A 23,758-nucleotide genomic window follows, 5' to 3' on the forward strand; every position below is an offset into this window, starting at 1 on the left:
TAGCTACTCTGTTGACGGTTTAACAAGAACATGTGGTAGCTAACTAGCTTGTTAACTGTTTACAAACAAATGAGTGAATGTGCTGGAAAGTTAAACAGCTACCTAGCTAGCTAGTTGACTGCTGTGGCTAACCAAAAGGATTCATTGTGAAGGTTGCGTCATCTTATCCTTTGAGGCTTTAAACATGTTCCCACACTATGATTTTCAACACTCAAAGCAACTAGGAAACGTCTATGGCAGGCATTGTTGTCACCTTAGCTTGCGGCAGGGTAGCCTAGTGGTTAGAGCGTTGGACTAGTAACCGAAAGGTTGCAAGTTCAAATCCCTGAGCTGACAAGGTAAAAATCTGTCGTTCTGCCCCTGAACAGGCAGTTAACCCACTGTTCCTAGGCCGTCATTGAAAATAAGAATTTGTTCTTAACTGACTTGCCTAGTTAAATAAAGGTAAAATAAAAACATAACTTCTGACTGATAGGAACCATGAGCATCACCACCAATCAGCCTACACCACTGTGCACACACCCGTCGTTACTATGACAACTAATGTAGCTATGTCAGCAAATGATGGCTGTCTGAACACACACAAATCTGATTGGTCGCTTGTAACTTGCTGTTTGGACAGTAAGTAGTACCAAACGGATTTGAAAAACAAAACTGATTTGAGCATTAAGGCCTGCAATGTGAGTAATGCTTAATAGCCACAGACTCCCCAACACTGGGAAATGAAATCACTTACTGATTAGGGGGAGTCAATTTTTATAAGTGAGAGACTTACAGTATAATCAAATAGCGGCCAATTTCACACAGAGTTGCACTAAAACATTAGGCGAGACATAAATGGGTTTGAATAGCTCTGGTCCAACGGGGGAGATAAATTGACCCCCCCCCCCCCACACACACACACAAAAAAAAATGACAGTCACGAAGCCTTCAAGCCTCTACATGTGTCATCTAACACCACCCATTTATTTTCTCTTCAAAAACAACGGATCAAGGCTCAGCACCGGTGTGAAATAAATCCTACCTCTCTTTACAGAAAACAATACGATTATAGCCCAAATGCAATTGAACAGATTAAGGTATTGTAACAGTCCTGACCTGTTTTATGTTGTTTTTATGTGTTTATGGTCAGGGCATGTGTTTTGGGTGGGCAGTCTATGTTATTCGTTTCTATGTTGGTTTTGGTTTGCCTGGTATGGCTCTTGATTAGAGGCAGGTGGTTTGCATTTTCCTCTAATCAAGAGTCATATTTAGGTAGGGCAATTACACTGTTTGTTTGTGGGTGGTTGTCTCCTGTGTCTGTGTCTATGTTTGCACCATACGGGACTGTATACGGTTTGTTCATTTCGTTCTTCACGTTGTATGTAAGTTCGTCGTTCAGGTCTGTCTACTTTCGTTTTGTTATTTTGTTAGTTTATAGTGAAGTTCGTGTTTTCGTCTTATGTTTAATAAATCATTATGTCTTCACAATCCGCTGCGCCTTGGTTCCCTCAATACTCCTCCTTCTCCGAAAATGGAGAGGAGGAGGAGAATCGTTACAGAACCACCCACCTCTCCAGAGCCAAGCAGCGGAGTCAAAGGAGAAAGGGACAGGAAAAGAAGGAGCAATGGACATGGGACGATGTTCTGGATGGAAAGGGTGTCTACACATGGGAGGAGATCCTAGCTGGTAGAGATCGCCTCCCATGGGAACAGCTGGAGGCACTGAGGAGAGCGGAGGCTACCGGAGAGAGGAACCGGAGCTATGAGGGAACGCGTCTGGCACGGAAGCCGAAAAAGCCCGTGAGTAACTCCCAAAAATTTCTTGGGGGGGGGGCTAAAGGGTAGTGGGCCAAGGGCAGGTAGGAGACCTGCGCCCACTTCCCAGGCTTACCGTGGAGAGCGGGAGTACGGGCAGGCGCCGTGTTACGCAGTAGAGCGCACGGTGTCTCCTGTACGAGTGCATAGCCCAGTGCGGGTTATTCCACCTCCCCGCACTGGGAGGGCTAGATTGGGCATTGAGCCAGGTGTCATGAGGCCGGCTCAACGCGTCTGGTCTCCAGTGCGTCTCCTCGGGCCGGCATACATGGCACCTGCCTTACGCATGGTTTCCCAGGTTCGCCTACATAGGCCGGTGCGGGTTATTCCACCTCCCCGCACTGGTCGGGCAACCGGGAGCATTCAACCAGGTAAGGTTGGGCAGGTTCAATGCTCAAGAGTGCCAGTACGCCTCCACGGTCCGGTATTTCCGGCACCACCTCCCCGCCCCAGCCTAGTACCTACAGTGTCTACACTATGCACTAGGCTACCAGTGCGTATCCTGAGCCCTGTTCCTCCTCCACGCACTCTCCCTGTGGTGCGTGTATTTAGCCCGGTGCCTCCAGTTCCGGGCCCACGCACTAAGCTACCAGTGCGTCTCCAGAGCCCTGTACACACTGTATATTCTCCCCCTACTAATCCTGATGTGCTTGTCCTCAGCCCGGCGTCACCAGTGCCGGTACCACGCATCAGGGATAGAGTAGGCTTTGAGAATACAGTGTGCCCTGTCCCTGCTCCCCGCACTAGTAGGAAGGTGCTTGTCATTAGCACGGTGCCTCCAGTTCCGGCACCACGCACCAGGTCTACAGTGCGCCATATCCGGCCAGAGCCATCCGTCTCCCCAGCGCCATCTGAGCCATCTGTCTTCCCAGCGCCATCTGAGCCATCCGTCTTCCCAGCGCCATCTGAGCCATCCGTCTGCCAGGAGCCTGCAAAGCCGCCCGTCTGCCATGAGCCTGCAAAGCCGCCCGTCTGCCATGAGCCTACAGAGCCGTCAGCCAGACAGGAGCCGCTAGAGCCATCAGCCAGACAGGAGCCGCTAGAGCCGTCAGCCAGACAGGATCTGCCAGAGCCGCCAACCAGACAGGATCTGCCAGAGCCGCCAACCAGACAGGATCTGCCAGAGCCGCCAACCAGACAGGATCTGCCAGAGCCGCTAACCAGACAGGATCTGCCAGAGCCGTCAGTGAGCCATGAGCAGCCAGAGCCGTCAGTGAGCCATGAGCAGCCAGAGCCGTCAGTGAGCCATGAGCAGCCAGAGCCGTCAAAGAGCCATGAGCAGCCAGAGCCGTCAGAGAGCCATGAGCAGCCAGAGCCGTTAGAGAGCCATGAGCAGCCAGAGCCGTCAGAGCGCCATGAGCGTCGTGAGCCGTCAGCCTGCCATGAGCGTCGAGAGCCGTCAGCCTGCCATGAGCGTCGAGAGCCGTCAGCCTGCCATGAGCGTCGAGAGCCGTCAGCCTGCCATGAGCGTCGAGAGCCGTCAGCCTGCCATGAGCGTCGAGAGCCGTCAGCCTGCCATGAGCGTAGAGAGCCGTCAGTCTGCCATGAGCGTCGAGAGCCGTCAGCCAGCATGGACCTGCCAGAGCCGTCCAAACAGGACCTGCCAGAGTCCTTCAGCCGGGATCTGCCCCTTGTCCCGGTGCTGCCCCTTGTCCCGGTGCTGCCCCTTGTCCCGGTGCTGCCCCTTGTCCCGGTGCTGCCCCTTGTCCCGGTGCTGCCCCTTGTCCCGGTGCTGCCCCTTGTCCCGGTGCTGCCCCTTGTCCCGGTGCTGCCCCTTGTCCCGGTGCTGCCCCTTGTCCCGGTGCTGCCCCTTGTTCCGGTGCTGCCCCTTGTCCCGGTGCTGCCCCTTGTCCCGGTGCTGCCCCTTGTTCCGGTGTTGGCCGTTTATTTAGGGGAAAGTGGTTTTAGGGTGGTCATTAGAAGGGGTAGACAGAAGAGGGGAGTGACTAAGGTGGTAAGGGGACAGCGTCCTGAGCCGGAACCACCACCGTGGTCAACTGCCCACCCGGACCCTCCCCTGGACTTTGTGCTTGTGCGCCCGGCGTGCGCATCTTGAGGGGGGGGTACTGTAACAGTCCTGACCTGTTTTATGTTGTTTTTATGTGTTTATGGTCAGGGCATGTGTTTTGGGTGGGCAGTCTATGTTATTCGTTTCTATGTTGGTTTTGGTTTGCCTGGTATGGCTCTTGATTAGAGGCAGGTGGTTTGCATTTTCCTCTAATCAAGAGTCATATTTAGGTAGGGCAATTACACTGTTTGTTTGTGGGTGGTTGTCTCCTGTGTCTGTGTCTATGTTTGCACCATACGGGACTGTATACGGTTTGTTCATTTCGTTCTTCACGTTGTATGTAAGTTCGTCGTTCAGGTCTGTCTACTTTCGTTTTGTTATTTTGTTAGTTTATAGTGAAGTTCGTGTTTTCGTCTTATGTTTAATAAATCATTATGTCTTCACAATCCGCTGCGCCTTGGTTCCCTCAATACTCCTCCTTCTCCGAAAATGGAGAGGAGGAGGAAAATCGTTACAGTTATAACTAGATCTACATTAAGAAACAGTCTTTTTTTAAATAATTATATTTAACCTTTATTTAATTAACTTAGCAAGTCAGTTAAAAACAAGTTATCATTTACAATGATGGCCTACCGGGGAACAACTGACTTGTTCAGGGGCAGAAAAACAGATTTTTACCTTGTAAAAATGTTACATTTCGGTTACTGGCCCAACGCTCTAACCACTAGGCTATCTGCCACCCCCAATATGTTTAATCTTAATCCATGTTTAATCTAAATCCAAATCTCTTCATCATTGTCAGTCCAAACGAACCACAACCCAATAAAAATAGGGGAAATAACATCATAAAAGAGTCCGAAAAAAAGGTAATTGCGAGTTTAAAGCCTCAGAACGTATCTGCGATCTGTACTGAGACGGCTTGCAGAGATCAGAGAGTGTCATGAAATTTGCCCCGATGGTGTTTCTCCCTTTGAAAACAGTCACGCAGGAAATCACTGCAACTTCAGAAACTCTTTCAATCTCAGCCACATAACTTCCATACCAAATATGTCAAATGGATCTATAGCTTTGGATCTATAGCCCCAAGACAAGTTGTTCCAGTAAATGATCCTGCTTAAGATGTCAATTCTCCTCATTGCTGAATTCAGGTTAGAGAAGAGCCTTAGGCCACATAAAATGTAGAAAAGGTCAACTAGCAGAGGCTATACACTGCAACAGGTGGGTCCCTCTAGTCTATATCGATACACTATCACAGTAGATCACAATACGCTGGCCATAGGGCTTTTGGCTGTGCCGTAAACTCTTTGACTACATTTTCATTGTCTAAATAAAAGGGAAAGAGTACATTTACAACATGTCCCAGTATTAGATGACAGGCAGCTGTGCTATGTCATGACTCAAAATCTTAACAGTGCACCCGCATGATCAGTAATGAGCAATGGGTACTTTACACAAGTGTTTTTACATGGGTAAGTGTGATGTTTAAACGTTTCTATCTATCAGCTATGATGGACATTAACATTGACAGGAGTTGATTTAGACTAAATCGTGCCACTGGTGTCTGGTGGTTAAACAACACCGCGAGAGCGGTCTTAACTACAATATATTACATTACCTGATCCATCATTCATCCCTCACTGCTTCCATCCGAGTGTTACCGCTGCTTCCCTATTCCCTTTAATTAATTGCTGGTGGCAGGATAGTAGTTCCATTCCACAGCCACTAGAAATATTTAATAAAACATAATAGGAGTTTTAGATGCCGAATTAACGAGGTGGCGATTGGGAGGGCTTCATAAGGGAAGCTGGAAGAATAAAGCAGGAAAGTAAAAACTGACCCCACTTTGCTGATTATAGCAGGCTACCACTCCGCAACCGAATTATAGATCTCTGGAAGTCAGGACCTGCTAGATTAATAATTAACAACTCTGGTAAAGAACTACTGCAAAAACATTTTTTCTTGGGGAATGAAAGGTGCTAATATATTGGCTAATACAATTATATGGGTATACTGCAAGGCTAATTGTTCGCCCCTGTTTTTCAATTTTCGGCTGAAATTACATACTCAAGTCTATGTCTTGGGAAATGTTCTTGTTACTTACAACCTCAGGCTAATGAGCCTACGTTAGCTCAACCGTCCCGTGGAAGGGACACCGATACCGAAGGAGTTTTAACTGCCCTAAATGGGAAAATAATAACAACCCTGAAGAATCACATCAACTCCTTTAAGTGAGTGCTGAGATACTTTCCAAACATGGCACATTCTGTATCCATGCAAAAAAATACATTCCTGGCAAGATTGAGCTCCTGTATCCTCTCATTTACATGAGAGGATACACTAAACGCTTCACACTAAACGCTTCCTCAGAGCATGCGCAGACCAGCTGGCTGGAGTGTTTACGGACATATTCAATCTCTCCCTGTGTCACGACTATCACCGAAAGTGGCTCCGATCCCTTTTTCCCCTTTTCGTTTAGTTTGGTCTAGTTGGTTTCTTGTTTGGGGTTTTGGGTGGGGTATTTAAGTTCAGTTGGCCCGCCTGTGTTTGTGCGGGCTTGTTTGCTGTTTTTTGGAACACGAGTGTCATTTCATTTATTTTCCGATGTTCAGCGTGTGTACCGGCGGTGTACTATTTGGAGTGTTTTACACCTGTGTTCGGCGTCACCCTCTTTCGCTGTGATTGTTTCCGGAATAAATGTTTTTTTCCGAATCCTCTGCTCTCTGCGCCTGACTCCACACCTATCACTCTTCGAAGCTTGACACCCAGTCCCAGTCTGCTGTCCCCACTTGCTTCAAGATGTCCACCATTGTTCCTGTACCCAAGAAAACAAAGGTAACTGAACTAAATGACTATCACTTCTGTCACCATAAAGTGCTTTGAGAGGCTAGTTAAGGATCATATCACTTTACCTGGCTCCCTAGACCCACGTCAACTTGCTTTAACGCCCCAATAGAGCCACAGATGATGCAATCGCCACCGCACTGCACACTACCATATCCCATCTTGACAAGAGGAATAGCTAAGTCAGAATGCTGTTCATTGACTATACCTCAGCCTTCAACACCATTGTACCCTCGAAGCTCATCATTAAGCTTGATGCCCTGGATCTGAACCCCGCCCTGTGCAACTGGGTCTTGACACTTCCTGATGGGCCACCCCCAGGTGGTGAAGGTAGGAAACAAAACCTCCACTTCGGTGATCCTCAACACATGGTCCCCACAAGGGTGTATGCTCAGCCCCCTCCTGTACTCCCTGTTCACCCATGACTGCGTGGCCATGCACGCCTCCAACTCAATCATCAAGTTTGCAGACGACACAACAGTAGTAGGCCTGATTACCAACATTGACGAGACAACCTACAGGGAGGAGGTGAGGGCCCTGGTGGAGTGGTGCCAAGAAAATTAAATGAACAAAATGATGGATACAAAATGAAGGAGCTGATCGTGGATTTCAGGAAACAGCAGAGGGAGCACGCCCCTATCCACATCGATGGGACCACAGTGGAGAAGGTGGAAAGCTTCAAGTTCCTCGGTGTACACATCACTGACAATCTGAATTGGTCCACCCACACAGACAAAAGTCAAATCAAATCAAAACCAAATCAAACTATATTATTATTATTTGTCACATGCGCCGAATACAACAAGTGTAGACTTTACCGTAAAATGCTTACTTACAAGCCCTTAACCCAACACCGCAATTCAAGAAGAGTTAAGAAATTATTTACCATGTAGACTAAAATAAAAAGTAATAATAAAAAGTAACACAATAAGAATAACAATAACGAGGCTATATACAGGGGGCACCGGTACCGAGTCAGTGTGCGGGAGTACAGATTAGTTGAGGTCATTTGTACATGTAGGTGGGGGTGTAGTGACTATGCATAGATAATAAACAGTGAGTAGCAGCAGTGTACAAAAGGGAAGGGGAGTCAATGTAAATTGTCCGGTGGCCATTTGATTAATTGTTCAGCAGTTTTATGGCTTGGGGGTAGAAGCTGTTAAGGAGACTTTTTGTCCTAGACTTGGTACTCCAGTACCGCTTGCCGTGCGGTAGCAGAGAAAACAGTTTATAACTTGGGTGACTGGAGTCTCTGACAATTTTATGGGCTTTCCTCTGACACAGCCTATTGTAGAGGTCCTGGATGGCAGGAAGCTTAGCCCCAGTGATGTACTGGGCCGTTGGCACTACCCTCTGTAGCGCCTTACGGTCAGATGCCGAGCAGTTGCCATACCAGGTGGTGATGCAGCCAGTCAGGATGCTCTCATGCTCTCATGGTGCAGCTGTAGGACCTTTTGAGGATCTGGGGACCCATGTCAAATATTTTCAGTCACCTGAGGGGAAAAAGGTTTTGTCGTGCCCTCTTCACGACTGCCTTGGTATGTTTGGACCATGTTAGTTTGTTGGTGATGTGGACACTTGAAACTCTAAGGAACTTGAAACTCTTGACCCGTTCCACTACAGCCCCGTCGATGTTAATGGGGACCTGTTCGGCCCACCTTTTCCTGTAGTCCACGATCAGCTCCTTTGTCTTGCTCACATTGAGAGAGAGGTTGTCGTCCTTGCACCACACTGCCAGTTCTCTGTCCTCATCCCTATAGTCCATCTCATCGTTGTCGGTGATCAAGCCTACCACTGTTGTATCATCAGCAAAAATTTGGTAAAACTGATTTTTGCGTGACAGTGTGGTGAAGAAGGCGCAACAGTGCCTCTTCAACCTTCGGAGGATGAAGAAATTTGGCTTGGCCCCTAAGACTCTCAAACTTTTACAGATGCACAATTGAGATCATCCTGTCGGGCTGTATCAGCGCCTGGTACGGAAACTGCACCGCCCACAACCGCAGCGCTCTCCAGAGGGGGGTACGGTTTGTCCAACGCATCACCAAGGGCGCACTGCTTGCCCTCCAGGACACCTACAGCACCTGATGTCACAGGAAGGCCAAAAATATAATCAACCACCCAAGCCACGGCCTGTTCACCCCACTATCATCCTTCCAGGTGCATCAAACCTGGGACTGAGAGACTGAAAAACTGCTTCTATGTCAAGGCCATCAGACTGTTAAATAGCCATCAACCCTGCACCTTAGAGGTTGCTGCCCTACATACATAGACATGGAATTACTGGCGACTTTAATAATGGAACACTACTCACTTCAATAATGTTTACATACTGCTTTACTCATCTCATATGTATATACTGTATTCTATTCTACTGTATTTAGTCAAAGCCACTCTGACATTGATCAATCCTAATATTTATATATTTCTTAATTCACTTCTTTTACTTTTAGATTTGTGTATTGGTGTGAATTGTTAGATACTACTGTACTGATGGAGATAGGAACACAAGCATTTCGCTACACACGCAATATATTGCTAAATATGTGTATGTGACCAATACAATTTGGTTTGAATCATTTAGCAGACGCTCTTATCCAGAGCGACTTACAATAGTGAATGCATATATTTTCTTACTTTTTCGTACTGGTCCCCGGATGTGAATCAAACCCTCAACGATGGCGTTGAGCAAGCGCTCTGCTCTTCCAACGGAGGCCCTCTACAGTGGCCTTCGCATTTCCACACTGTGGTCCGCAGTGGCTAAGAGCAGAGCAGCGTGGGGCGGCAGGTTGGCGCCAAGGTGAAGTACACTCAATAATAGACATTTCCTCTCTCGGAGAGTGGTGGCCCATGCTCTCATAACTCCAGCTTCAATGACTAGCTGTTATCACTACAGCCAGACCTTAACCCTGCAGTGGTTTAAAACGCCTCTCCTTCCACCTCCGTCACTACTAGCTACATGGTGCCGAAAGGGGAAAAACTCTCACGGTAAATTGGCTCAGTTCCATTTTCAAATGTTATATGCTTTATTGGGAACCAGCTTCTTCCCTGCTTGATCCACTTCACCCTACTTGCTTGAGAAGTTGCAAGTTAATCCTACAAGTCTGGCTCAATGCTTTAGCAGGAAGTACAATAGCACTGAATGGCAATCTCAGTTCATCTCTGCTATACTAAAACATGAGAGATTGCCTACGGCTGATAGCGAGTGCTATATGATGGCCTAGTCGGCAGTCTCCAACAGACATGCAGTCAATGGGTGCCTATCATGTGAGCAGATCAGCACAGAGAGAGAGCAATGGAGCGAGACAGAAGTTAAGCGAATGAGCAAAGCGTGCCGTGGGCAGGCACATCAGTGGGACAGAGGATGATAATTTGTCTGCAAAGGACCGAGCAGCGGGAGCCATCACTCACACCGGAGCTCTCCATCATCAGATTCCCAGGTGTCTGAAGGTTATTTTATCAGGTAACGGAGAAACACACACACAACCGTCCTCACGCAACAGGCCTCCGCAGCGAGCCCAAGCAGCTTGCCAGGCCGCCTGAACGCATTTGAATCAGTGTTTGCATCAGAATGCCGGGATATGAGCAGTAAAGTCCACAAATTAATTATCCCGGATGGCTCCGTTTAAAGCACGGTGCGCAGCTAATGGATGAACTTTCAGAGGCAACCACGGCAGTATATCTTGCGGAGGCAGAATTGGGCTTGTACTTTTGGATGTTTATCCCCACTCCAGCTATGCATCTCCTTTCTAAATTGCACCAGTCCGGGAGAAAAAGTCAGAGCGGCATCATGATTAATTCTGCCCAATTGTTTCCTCTGTCATAAAATGGGCGTCTTTCACGCATTGCCAGCCAGCACTGACTGATGCGGGTTCAGGGTAGGAGCTGGCTGACAGCTGGGCATGAGTGATTCTCAGAGCTCACTGTAGAAACACAACGGAGAGGAAGAGAGTGAGGGAGAGGGAGGAGAAGAGAGGGAGATCAATCTCATCACTTTGTGATCCCAGTGTTACACTTATCTCTGGTCCCATTGGAGAAGTTGCACATCGAAGACGCGAGTCTCTCTGCCTTCACAGTGAAAATAAGAGTAGGCTTAAGTCTTCTGTGATGTATCCTTATCAGTCGTATCGATTGTATTGTACATATCCATTGAACTCCAACTGAATAGGTCACTTCCAGGAGAGACGGGTGAATGTTCTTCATAAACACTCATCTCATCTGCATGGCCTCTAAAAAGGGCATATCAATTAAACGCTTAAAGCCTGGAGAGAAAAGGGTTTTCTGTTTTGTTTTCTAGTGAGATGAATATTCATGTGGTAAATAATGGAACCCAACCAGTGAATGCTGCTCTGACAATCAGGAGACAATAAAATGTCTCCATGAACTATAACAATAATGAATTCAGCGGAGGATGCCAGGGTAAAATTATTGTTTTAACACTAAAGCAGCGGTAATGGAGCTGCTGGTCATGATGAAGAAAACGTCATTAGCCTAATTTGTTTGAATTTAAAAATCCATTAAAAATGTGTACAGCGAGAAGAAAAAGTTGAGCAAATATCCAATAATGACACTTCAGCATCAGAGTCAATAAAAATATCCAACAATTATAAAGCTTGTTGAGATTTCTATTATGAAAAGCGCAACATAAGTTTAATAAGTTATTATTATTATGATTATAGAAATTGTTTTGTGGTTGGGGATGCTGAGTGTGAGGTTCTAATTGCAATTATTTTTGACCAAACATTTCATAGGTATTGAGAAATGTAATTAGACAAACTTTCAGAAGTCATTCTTGATGCTTATAAACAATAGTTTTATATAGAATAAAATCAAAGGCTTGCTGTAAAATAATTGCATGTTCCAAGGATGAAAAACAACTCCTCCCTAAATGCACAATCACCATTATTAATGAGCTGCCACTGTCATAAGAAACACTAATGCTTTGTCTTGTATGTGATGTGTTTCAAACAAGCTAAATCAACTTTACTGCAATGAACAAATGTGTGTGTGCGTGCAAGTCGGTACATGCATATGTCATGTTTCTCTGCTCTTTTATGAAATGTCTTCATTGGTGTTGTGAATTATTCTGTAACCATGGGCAACGGGAGGGGTATGGTAACGCATGCTTCCCTTGTCCTCAAGCAACACAATATGGACATCATTAAGGATGAAACCCTGCCTAACACTTACCATGAACAACACATAGGACTATATGTGCCTCCAGTATCTTCACTTGCATTGGTTATTCACTCCTACAAAAGTCCACCAATCATATTTCTCTAAAATGTTAAATGAAACACAGGGAAACAGCACTGGGCAGAGGGTTTCTTATTAACCTCCTTTCGTATGGGAACAAAACGTAATGGGCACAGGAAGGGGCGTCTTACATCTACTATTTTAGAGGGGTCACGAAGTACGTGTGGATGGGGGGAAGGGGGTTGGAGAATTTTGCCTTTTTCAAACACCTGAAACAGATTTTTCCTGCAATCAGGAGCTATAATCATTATGCCTAATTCTATGTCAAATAAATGATGTGTACAGTATATAATAGTCATTTTAATGAGGGTGTCATCTATATATAGTACATTAACATGCCTAGAATATTACATCCACATTGCAACACGGTTAATGAGATAATGACACACATCATCACCACTACAGGCACATATCATGGCGTCATAATTAATGCACACATATTCATTCTGTTGCCAGATTATGTTCAAACCAAGTATTTTTCTGCATATATAAGCATGCTTCTGTATCTTCCAGACTGGTGTTTCTATTTTTAAAGCATCTAAATATCTTTCTTTGCATCTCTGCTAAAATCTAGGTAAAAGATTGAAAGGAATGATAGTGTTATTCAGTTCATTTAGTAATTGCTTGTTTTTTTTTTAAGTCTAGCAACCTTGCCAGCAGGCATGCCAGCTAAGACAGACAAACTTGATTGATAGCCTGAAATGGCTAGGTAGCTAGTTATGAGGTTGGGAGATTGGAAACCCATCTAGCTGGCTAGCTAAAGCCAACTTCATAAAATGTATAGGTGGCTAGTATTACAAAGAAACAAAACATTTATTCATCAAGTAGGAATCAATAGACTACATAGCTTGACCAAATTTACAAACATACTTCCTGTGTGTCCTGCCCATCACTGGCAGCTAAATCAAATCAAGCATTATGTGTGTCACTCTACACTCTCTCTTTGCCTGGTCCAGTCAGTGTGCCCCTTCCGCAAAATACCGCTGGTGGTCGATCTTTCTGAGTTACAGTTCATATAAGGAAATCAGTCAATTGAAATAAATTCATTAGGCCCTAATCTATGGATTTCACATGACTGGTAATACAGATATGCATCTGTTGGTCACAGATAACTTTTTTTTTAAAGGTAGGGGCATGGATCAGAAAACCAGTCAGTATCTGGTGTGACCACAATTTGCCTCTTGCAACGCGACATCTCCTTCGCATAGAGTTGAACAGGTTGTTGATTGTGGCCTGTGGAATGTTGTCCCACTACTCTTAGTGGCTGTGTGAAGTTGCTGGATATTGGTGGGAGCTGGAACACGCTGTCGTACACATCAATCCAGGGCATCCCAAACATGCTCAATGGGTGACATGTCTGGTGAGTATGCAGGCCATGGAAGAACTGGAACATTTTCAGCTTCCAGGAATTGTGTACAGATCCTTGCATTATTGGGCCATGCATTATCATGCTGAAACATGAGGTGATGGCAGTGGATGAAAGGCACGACAATGGGACTCAGAATCTCGTTACGGCATCTCTGTGCATGTAAATTGCCATCGATAAAATGCAATTGTGTTCATTGTTCGTAGCTTATGCCTGCCCATTCCATAGCCCCAGGAACGTTGACATCAGCAAACCGCTCGCCCACATGACACATACAAACTGTCCACAGTTGAAACCGGGATTAATCAATGAAGAGCACCCTTCTCCAGCATGCCAGTGGCCATTGAGGGTGAGCATTTGTCCACTGAAGTCGGTTACAATGCCGAACTGCAGTCAGGTCAAGACTCTGGTGAGGACGACGTGCACCTTCTCCAAGATGTTTCTGACAGTTTGTGCAGAAATTCTTCACTTGTGAAAACCCACAGGTTCATCAGCTGTTCGGGTGGCTCATCTCAGACCATCCCGCAGGTGAAGAAGCCAGATGTGGAGGTCCTGGGCTGGCATGGTTACACGTTGTCAGCGGTTTTGAGACCTGTTCGACATACTGCCAAATTCTCTAAAATGACGTTGGAGGCGGCTTATGGTAGAGAAATTAACATTTAATTATCTGGCAACAGCTCTGGTGGACATTCCTGCAGTCAGTATGCCAATTGCACTATCCATCAAAACTTGAAACATCTATGGCATTGTGCTGTGTGACAAAACTGCACATTTTAGAGTGGCTTTTTAGTGTCCCCAGCACAAGGAATGATCATGCTGTTTAATCATCTTATTTATATGCCACACCTGTCAGGTGGATGGATTATCTTGGCAAAGAGAAAATGCTCACTAACAGGGATGTAACAAATTTGTGAACAACATTTTAGAGAAATAAGCTTTTTGTGCGTATGCATATTGAAAATGTCTGGGATCTTTTATTTCAGCTCAGGAAACATGGGACCAACAATTGACATATGGCGTTTATATTTTTGTTTAGTATATTTTCGATAAAACGTGGGTTTGAAAAGAAAATCTGTTTAGTAATTAGTTGAACATCTGAAAAAATCTCAACTAAAACAGGACAAATCTGAGGGGGCACGTGCCCTTGTGCTCCCTATGGGCATGACGCCTCTGGTGGAGCTAAGCAACAGAGCGTCGTGTTCTAAGTCAGCCAGGGATCTCTCTCTCCTCCCTCTCCACAAGAAAGGCATCAGATCAGTAGCTCCATGGCCCCCTGGGCGTCTTTTGTTTCTATTGCTCTCTGAGAGCGGATCGGTGTGAATCCCTCCCTCATTACCCATAATCCTCCAAAGAGGGCTGACTATCTGGCGTGGAGGAAAAGGTCAGCGGTGAGTGGGACGTCATCGAGCCGCTCCCTGGCTGTGCCATATTGATCTTCTCTGTCCCTTTGTCATTAATTGAAAAAGCCCAGGGACTCAACTGTGACCAATTAACGGGCTGCCTCCAAAGTAAATGGGAAAAATATGCCATTGTTCGTGTACTCGTATGCAAAGGCCACGTATACTTACATGCCGTTAACATAGATTTGCTGAAAGAGATGTATGCAAATAATGAGCAGCATGTCCTTTGCTGCTATTGACCTCCTCTGGAAGGTCACGGAAGGATCACTGACTGAGTTTCGATTTCAATTCAACATCAACAGCTGCCAAAACAAAATAAGTGTGCATGTACTGTATGCGACCTATACAGACCTCTGGCGAGTAATGATGACATGGTTTACAAGTCATTCTAGAACATCCCTGTACTCAGAATTCGTCCGGTGGTCTACGCTTTGAACATAACCCAAGGCAAAGGTCAAACATGCTGATTGTGATACCCTGGCTGTGCCATATTGATCTTCTCTGTCCCTTTGTCATTAATTGAAAAAGCCCAGGGACTCAACTGTGACCAATTAACGGGCTGCCTCCAAAGTAAATGGGAAAAATATGCCATTGTTCGTGTACTCGTATGCAAAGGCCACGTATACTTACATGCCGTTAACATAGATTTGCTGAAAGAGATGTATGCAAATAATGAGCAGCATGTCCTTTGCTGCTATTGACCTCCTCTGGAAGGTCACGGAAGGATCACTGACTGAGTTTCGATTTCAATTCAACATCAACAGCTGCCAAAACAAAATAAGTGTGCATGTACTGTATGCGACCTATACAGACCTCTGGCGAGTAATGATGACATGGTTTACAAGTCATTCTAGAACATCCCTGTACTCAGAATTCGTCCGGTGGTCTACGCTTTGAACATAACCCAAGGCAAAGGTCAAACATGCTGATTGTGATAATTCACAGGGGCATTGACCCCTGCTCAACTCTCAGGGGTGGGTGTTTAAAGATGCACTATCAAACTTTTGTATAATTTCAGCCATTCGTTTTGAAAGTGGTACTCACGAGCCAAAAGTGGTCCTCGTTTTTTGTGTACTACGTCACCAAATGGTGTCCTGTGTCATCCATTTCGTATGATACGTGATGTCCTGCCTTTATTTTGCACTTCGTATGATATGTTAGTAATCCAATTCGTACTATATGTAGGCCAGGTAGACTATCATTGTGAATAAGAATTTGTTCTTTAACTGACTTGCCTAGTTAAATAAAGGTTAAATAAAATTCAAATAAATAAATCCTGGAGTGCATCTTTAACTGTAGCTTGATTGACACAAATGAGCGTGTGAATAGACTGTGGATACAGCGTTTAAGTGTGATAGAGCAATGACACATCTCCGTTGTAACTCTCCCCTGACTGATGTCTTTTCAAAGGTCATAGCTTCTTCAACCCAGAAACAGATTTACAGGGCGATTTCTGTGTTATGGATGTTACATTTGAATGCAAAATCACAACTTGAATGTCTCAGAATGGACAAACGAAATGTAAATGATTCCTATGATTGTGTGTTGTGCCCCTTGGGAGTTCTAAATATTGGCATGTTGGAGATAGGAAGCAAATTAGAGGGATTTAAGGATATTACATGAAATGGACCCGTTTTTTGGAGAGACTGAACATATTAGCTAAAGCCTGTGAGTTTGTAAGTCTTAAGGTCAAAACATGGATAGGCATTTCGAAGGCAATGCTTGGCTGAACAAAACAAGGACTATTTTGAAAAGATTGTAACTTCCATTACTACCAAAGAGGAAAAACGACTACAATAGATGTTACACCTTCCGTTATGGATATTACAGTCTGAAACAGTACAGTAACAAAACAAAAAAACGTTTGTAAATCTACCATCATCATGATCATCACCCATACAACAGTAAGACAAGCAAATGAGGCTGCCCTTTTTGAAAGCAGAACGTCTATAGGGGCTTCTGGGTACTGGATGGCAATTATGTCGAAAAGTGCTATTGAGTCCTGCTCGACTCAATACTTCCACCTAGCTTTCTATCCACAGAATACACTGCTGCTGGACTAGTTTGGGGAGCCTTGGCTTAAAGAGCATCAAAGAGGAACAGATATTCCCCTTAAAAGGACTCTATTCCCATCCTAAAAATATGACTAACTAGCCTACAAACTGCACTCGAGGTAGGTTATGATACTATAAAGTACTAACCAAATATGGCGAAAGGGGAAAGGGAAAACAATGCATTAAAACAATTCAATGGGATCCCACTTACCTTCCTGGACCGCCTGGAAGGGGTTGTTAACCTCGACAAGTTTTATGGAATGTGTGATTTTCTCGCTCTGCAAAATGTCGTCGTTGAGACTGAGGTCTGAGATCGCCAGCTGGAAAACCTCGTCATCCCTCACTGCGTTCTCCTCGAATATGGCACCTGTTGAAAATATGACATTTTCAACATTGCAATATGTGTAGACGTCCGTTTTCTAAGACTACTGAGGCAATTGCATTTCAGTTTCAGAGAAATCTCGTTCAACTGACACTTTTGCCTATGTGTAGCCTAATTAGGCTGGGGCCTGGGGCTGGGGCTGGGCCTGGGGCTGGGGCTGAGGCTGGGGACGAGGTGAGTTTCAGAGAAACTATTGAAAAGGTCGAATTTGTTAAAGAAAGGGGTGACATGACACGTTAAATCGCCTTTTTCTGATTTCGGTTTTCAGTGAAGCTTAATTAGCATTATAATGAAATGTTGGCGGATGTACACACACATAGATCATTGAATGGGTGGATGCCAGATCAAGACTTTTCACTTTCCTTGCCCGTCAATGGTGGTTACGCGATCCCAAAATTTCAGCACCATGGAGAGCAAGTTGTACCATGTTTTCGACCCATATGAACAAACTCTCAGCTCCAGCTCCTCTTACAGTATTTCGTTAACGTACATATTCTATCTTGGACCAGATTACCGAAATCTAATCCTTGTTTTTACCATTGTAAAAAAACTGGACCTGTATCAGTAGTTAGGGGCAATTTCTGCCCCCTCATCATCGGATTCAGTTAGATATGGGCCGGGCTTCACAATATAACCTCGCCCATGCTAGACCTACTACACTATGAAATCCGTTAAAGTTTCATGACCTGGAATTGTTTGTTGATACATTATCAGTCATTTGAAGTTCATTATTGTAAACAGCTTTCAGATGCTATACGATAAAGTAGATTAGGATGTATCGTATTTTGCAGGTGTGCAGGTGTTTTGAGCGAATAGCCTGCTTGATGGTTGACTGGTGTGTTCATCTTATTTAGCGGGGGATGAGAATGTCGCATCTGCCCATTCCGTTTGCCATTGAGAACCGATTGGATTCGCGGTGTTCGAGCTCGCCTTCCAATGCAGGGCTAGATAACCAGCGTCTCATCACCCCGTAAATCCCTCACGTCAGGTGTCCAATTTATGAGACAGACCTATTCCTCTCCTGTTTAGGAAACACACTCCTCTTTTAGCTACAATGGAGGAGAAGAACAAAGAATAGGAGAGTTAAAGGATATAGTGCTAATGAGGTGGAAAACTTGGTTATTTCACGTCGTTCACAACTGACTGTCTCTATTGGTAGCATTTTACGCACAATAACAATAACCCTAAACTGTCTGCTATCTGTAGGATAGCCATAGCCATTTCACATTAATAGCCTACATTCAAAGCTAGGAGGAGTAACCCCCTAAAAAAATATACCGGAATGAAAGTGCCACATTCGATAGTGGGCAGTCTTTTAGTTGCCAAGTTCGACCCGTCTTGTATTGAGGGCTATCCAGACTTTTTGCGCAGCAGCAGACTGGGCACGGAGACCGGCTATGGAGAAGGACTATTTGAACCTCATGCCTCATGCGTCAAGCCTTTTAAATGAGCATTCATGGTATTGGAATGTAACGGTGTACCACTCTTCAACTTCACTCATTAAGACAATATTTAATAGGAAGTTAATCAGAAAAATAATTAATTGTTTTAACCATGTCCATGATAAGATTAGCGTAGCCTAGGCTACTCAAGGGTAGGCTAAAGCTTGAAATAGCATGCTCGATATGCTACTCACTGGCTTTGCATTGCAAGCTTTTTCTGTCAAGATCACCGATACATTGGATTCCAATAGAACAAAATGTGCCAAAAACGCATCACAACCTCAACGGACATTAAATGAACGTTTTGAAAACCTTAGAATAGCAAAATCCAGGTAAAAGCCCTGGTTTCGGGGTAGAGAGGGTGGTGGGGATGACAAAAGTGCAATGGCTACATTACAACTATTGCAACTTGCTTTAGACCGGCTTTGTTAGCTATATGCGGTTGTTATTTATATCTGGGTTAGGCAGACAAAAGTGCAAATGCCATCGATGATAATGTATCCAATACATGTTTAATTATAAACCCACCCAATGCTGCCTCTGAAGCTCGATAGTGTCCAAGACAAATAACCTACATGTCTAAGTACTGCAGAACTCTCAAATGTCAAATGCTTCAACTGTTGTCGTGCTTGGTGGCTTTATTTCAAGCAATCAACTAGTCACTGCATCACCATTGGTATGCAAAGGTTTTAATGGAAAATTTAAAAAACGAATGTTCCTCTGCTAAGGTGTGTGTGTGTGTGTGCGTGTGCGTGTGTGTGTATTAGTTGTCTTTGGTCAAACAAATGGCATTAAACAAATGCCAGTGGCATTATTCAGAAATACAATAATCAAGTCATTCATATTGACCCCTCCCTTCCCCCCACCATCTTCTCCTCCACCACCGATGTTAGTTGTTTCAGTAAAAAAAAAAATCATGTCAGATAAAATAAATTGGACAAATCTGAAGTCTTACCCACCCAAATTCACCAAACAGATTACACTGGAATCTATTCTACTGATGGTTTAGTATTTGTCCCTTTGTCATGTATTTCCTTCACAGGCTTGTATTAACATTTCGCTCACGTTCAATTCAAAGTTCAAGCTATAGGATGGGGACCGGGAGGAGAAGGGATAGGCAAACCTTTAAAAACCCACGTTGTGTTAGTTCCTCTGATCTAAGCAAATTAGTTAGGTTTTGTCGTGTGAATAACAATATATTTGTTATATTGTAATTATTCTCATGATTTATGAAAATACACATTAGCGGTGCACTTTTCCAGGGACTTTCAATCAAGCGTTTGCAAAGCCATTCATATGATATTCTGTATACTACGCAATGTAAACTGACAAATTGATTTGACAATGACTGCATGGTTTAGAATTCATATTAAGATATTGTACAATTTTCACAGCTCCACTCATGACAACGTTACTGACCAGAACAACAGATCAAGCGTATAAGGTCTTTAGTTCAAACTCGCTCTTCATACAGGCTACTTACTAACACATTCAAGATGCATATCTGTCACCCTTAAGCCTTCCTAAATGTGTCTTTAATTTCAACAACAAAAGACTGCACTGTTTTATTCGAAGCCCCGAAGGGGTTTATACCACACGTCCGCGTGTGCATCCCTTCTCCCCTGCACAAGCTCCTTACCGATGTGAATGATAGAGTCCGCGCTGGCCACTGAATTGCATTGCAATATCCACAACGAAATACATATGATCAGCACTTCCATCTCCGGTTTTGGCGAAAGCAGCTCATCCACGGCCCCTCGTGTGTCAGACCAATCCAAATCAGCAGCAGTGCGTAAACCAGTTGTTCAGATTGCGACTGAATGAAAGCCGAAGAGAAAACTATAAGGAGGGAGGAAAAATGTCCAGCGTTTCCGGGGGTATAGAGAATACGTTAGTGGGAAAGGGAGGTGGCGGTTGGACAGAAAGGCTTTTCGGTAAGTAAGGCTGAGAATCGGGCGCGCTATCTGTGGCTCTCGCTCTATCCAGCGAGAGTCTGAAACATAACAATCTGCAAACTGCAGAGGAGGGACCCCCCCCCCCCCCCCCCCCCCCCCCCCACACACACACACACACACCCACGCGCGCGCGCTGTCTCTCGCTAGCTCACTCTCGATTTTCCCGACCCACGTGACTGCAGAGACTCTCTATCTACACGGCTAAGCTGTCCGGAGAAGGCAGGGAGAGATGGAATCCGAGCATACCGGAGACGGGGACGGCGATCAAGACATGCCCTTGAGGCTCCGTCTATCAGCGTATGTACATTACCATGGAAGGTCGGGAACCTGGAAAACCAAAGAATAGCCTGCATTAAAAGCACATGGATGGCGCGAAAAGCACACTTGCATTGCAGTGTAAGTAATCGCACCGGGAGCATAACTTCCGATTTATAGTTAACTCTCAAAGAAGACTATATTTTCAAATGACAAATAGATTGGTGCATGGTAGCCTGTAGCTACGGGGATGCCACACGCAGCATACTGCGCTGAGGGGTATGTGTATGTGTGTGCGTAAAACCTTTCCACAGCTACAGGTTTGTATAGGGGACCATTTGAAGCGTTGAACAAATTCACATGTGAAAATGAACTAAATGGCATGATTCGGAAAGAACAGACATGGAGAGGACAGCGTCTGCTAAGCGTGCCTGCCCGGGGAGAAAGCGTGCCTGCCCGGGGAGAAAGCGTGCCTGCCCGGGGAGAAAGCGTGCCTGCCCGGGGAGAAAGCGTGAGCGCACATACTGCTGTGGAGGGGACGCTACTGCAATGTAGTTTGGACGCAGAGGTTACACGGGTGGGTATAGAGCACATCTGTCATGGTTTGATACAGGAGCTCATCTAGATCTGTTAGCCCACTGTCTTTGGGAGTTCTGTTACACATTTTTTTTATGTATTATATTCTAACCATTGATTACAGTGTCTATTCCACTGACCACGGTGACAGTGTGGTAAGCCTTCATTTCCATATCGACTGTATTTCGAGACATGCATTATGATAGTAATTCTGTTTATATTAACGCCTGACAAACTGTACACAACTTTTCTTGCATGCCAGTTAAGTGACCTGTCGAACCTGTCCTAAGTTATGGAGAGATTGTACACATGGACATGGAGCCAAGTGAAATCATTATGTTATTCTGTTTTCTGAACTACGAGGTTCATACTACAGGTTGATCATGTAGATGGCCGAAGAAGGAAGATCACATCCTGAAACTCCAAAAACGGAAGAACCTTCTGGCTTGTTTTTTTCCCCATGACAGTGGTCCATTTCAGAGAAGATTTCCTCATGTAAGAAATGGAACGGTAATATTCTTAATCTTACAATTAAAGGATATTTCTTGCGAATGAATGAGAGACGGAAATGTCCCTTAATTGTTTGGCTAAGTCTATTTTTCTCACGGAGAGATTTCAGCACCACGCGTCCATGGACAGCTCCGGACTCTACTCATCGCCCTATGATGACTCAATGTCAGATCACATTCGTGCCTCCCTTACAGAGCTGCACATACGGAAGGCTATAATAACAATAATACCTCTTGTTAGCCCATACAGTGTATGAATATGCATACATGTTCCTACACATTTTAAGGGAATTCTGGCTTCTAAACTTTGCCTATATAATTTGCATATATATTTTAGGTAATAAGGGCAATGCAATATGCGTCTGAAAACATAATTGATTGCTTATAGCAGGATTGAGCAAGAGGCACTGAGTTGCGAGCCACATGCAGAGAATTGGGATTTTATATCGGTTGACGTTCACGGTAGGGAAAGCGCGCCCACAGCTAGACTCTGGTAACAAGTGGTTGCTGCAGCTCGATATTTCAGCCTCTCCCAAGATGGAAAAGGAGCAGTGTCGAGAGAAAACAGGGATTTTCTAATAAATGGCATGAGACTGATAGAGAACCGACTCCTAGCCTGTAGATAGTTTTAAATAAATGTTGAACTAAAACACAGAATAAGAAAATAACTGAATTACATAGAGTATAGCATTTGTCAAGCATTCCACCAGCGTAGACTAAGTAAAATCCAAGGACACAAAATGTCATATATTTTATGAAAACAATACATATAGGCTACAATGCTATAATATATTTTGTAGACAGTTTTATGTACTGTCTCCAGTAAGCATTTTAAAGGGCCAGCTCTAGCCATAAGCGACATAAGCGGATGCTTAGGGGCCTGTCCGCTAGGGGGCCTGAACCCCCAAAAATATATACATCATTTTTTTAACTCAATCAGGGTCTCAACTTACTGTTGAGAGTTAGAATAGTAGAATGCACAAGGTGCAAGTTCGACATGTGGTTGTGCATCAGCAGTTTTTCTCTTGTTTTGTCAGTCACTGACAGCCACTCAATTAGCCAGGTCAGATAACAATTTTTAGATTGGTAAGTTAGTCTAACTAATTATCTAAACTTGTAGTAATCATGGCCGAATACCGACCAGGCGCGCAGGGCACGTGCCCAGGGATCCTGACCGCCACGCTAACAGTTAAAGAACACTCCAGCTGTCAATCCAGTAGCTTCATTGAGGTGCAAATTGCCCAGCTGTGAAGTCCCATATGTGCAAACAAACAAATGACATTTCCTTACACATCGTCACGAACTGTCAATATTTCCGACGCTATGAAGCAATGAAACATAGTAATGATCCATTCTCGCAGCACATTAAAGCATTGATCGATAGGTGTGCAATTATATTGTCATATGAACAGGAATCATTGCCGCTAACAGTAGCCCGTGTTGGGATGCGATGAGACGGTATGAAGCGGAGAAGCTAATGCTGGCATATTGCGATGGCACTGTTCTGCTGGTGGTCCTAGACCAAGTCAAGCCAGTCATTGGAGTGAATTGAGCATGCACGCCCGTGCTGTTCTGTAATTCTGGATGGAGATTGGGTTTGTTTGACTAATATAGGCCATCTTTTCACCAGTTCTACACACTTATATATAGAGTGGGCAAATCATTAAAAGCGCCTGTTCATCCATGACATGGACTGACCAGGTGAATCCAAGAGAAATCTATGATCCCTTATTGATGTCACTTGTTAAATCCATTTCAATCAGTGTAGATGAAGGGGAGGAGACAGGTTAAAGAAGGGTTCTTAAGCTTTGAGACAATTGAGATATGGATTTTGTACGTTTTCCATTCAGAGGGGGAATGGGCAAGACAAAAGATTGAACTGCCTTTGAACGGGGTATGGTAGTAGGTGCCATGCCCCCC

General features: G+C 44.6%; 1 protein-coding gene across 2 annotated transcripts in view; it reads right to left on the reverse strand.

Moving 5' to 3' along the window:
- Positions 1-20,566, reverse strand: part of grid1b (glutamate receptor, ionotropic, delta 1b) — a 426,632-nt gene extending 406,066 nt beyond the window's left edge. For both annotated transcript variants that reach the window (XM_055897543.1, XM_055897462.1), the window contains exons 1-2: positions 20,183-20,566; positions 16,931-17,086 (exon numbers count right to left, since the gene is read on the reverse strand). In XM_055897543.1, the coding sequence (XP_055753518.1) occupies positions 16,931-17,086; positions 20,183-20,264 (238 nt within the window). In that variant the 5' untranslated portion in view covers positions 20,265-20,566. The remainder of the gene's footprint in view (positions 1-16,930; positions 17,087-20,182) is intronic.
- Positions 20,567-23,758: the final 3,192 nt, after the last annotated feature.

Source organism: Salvelinus fontinalis, chromosome 1 (assembly GCF_029448725.1).
Source record: "Salvelinus fontinalis isolate EN_2023a chromosome 1, ASM2944872v1, whole genome shotgun sequence".
Lineage (NCBI taxonomy): Eukaryota > Metazoa > Chordata > Actinopteri > Salmoniformes > Salmonidae > Salvelinus > Salvelinus fontinalis.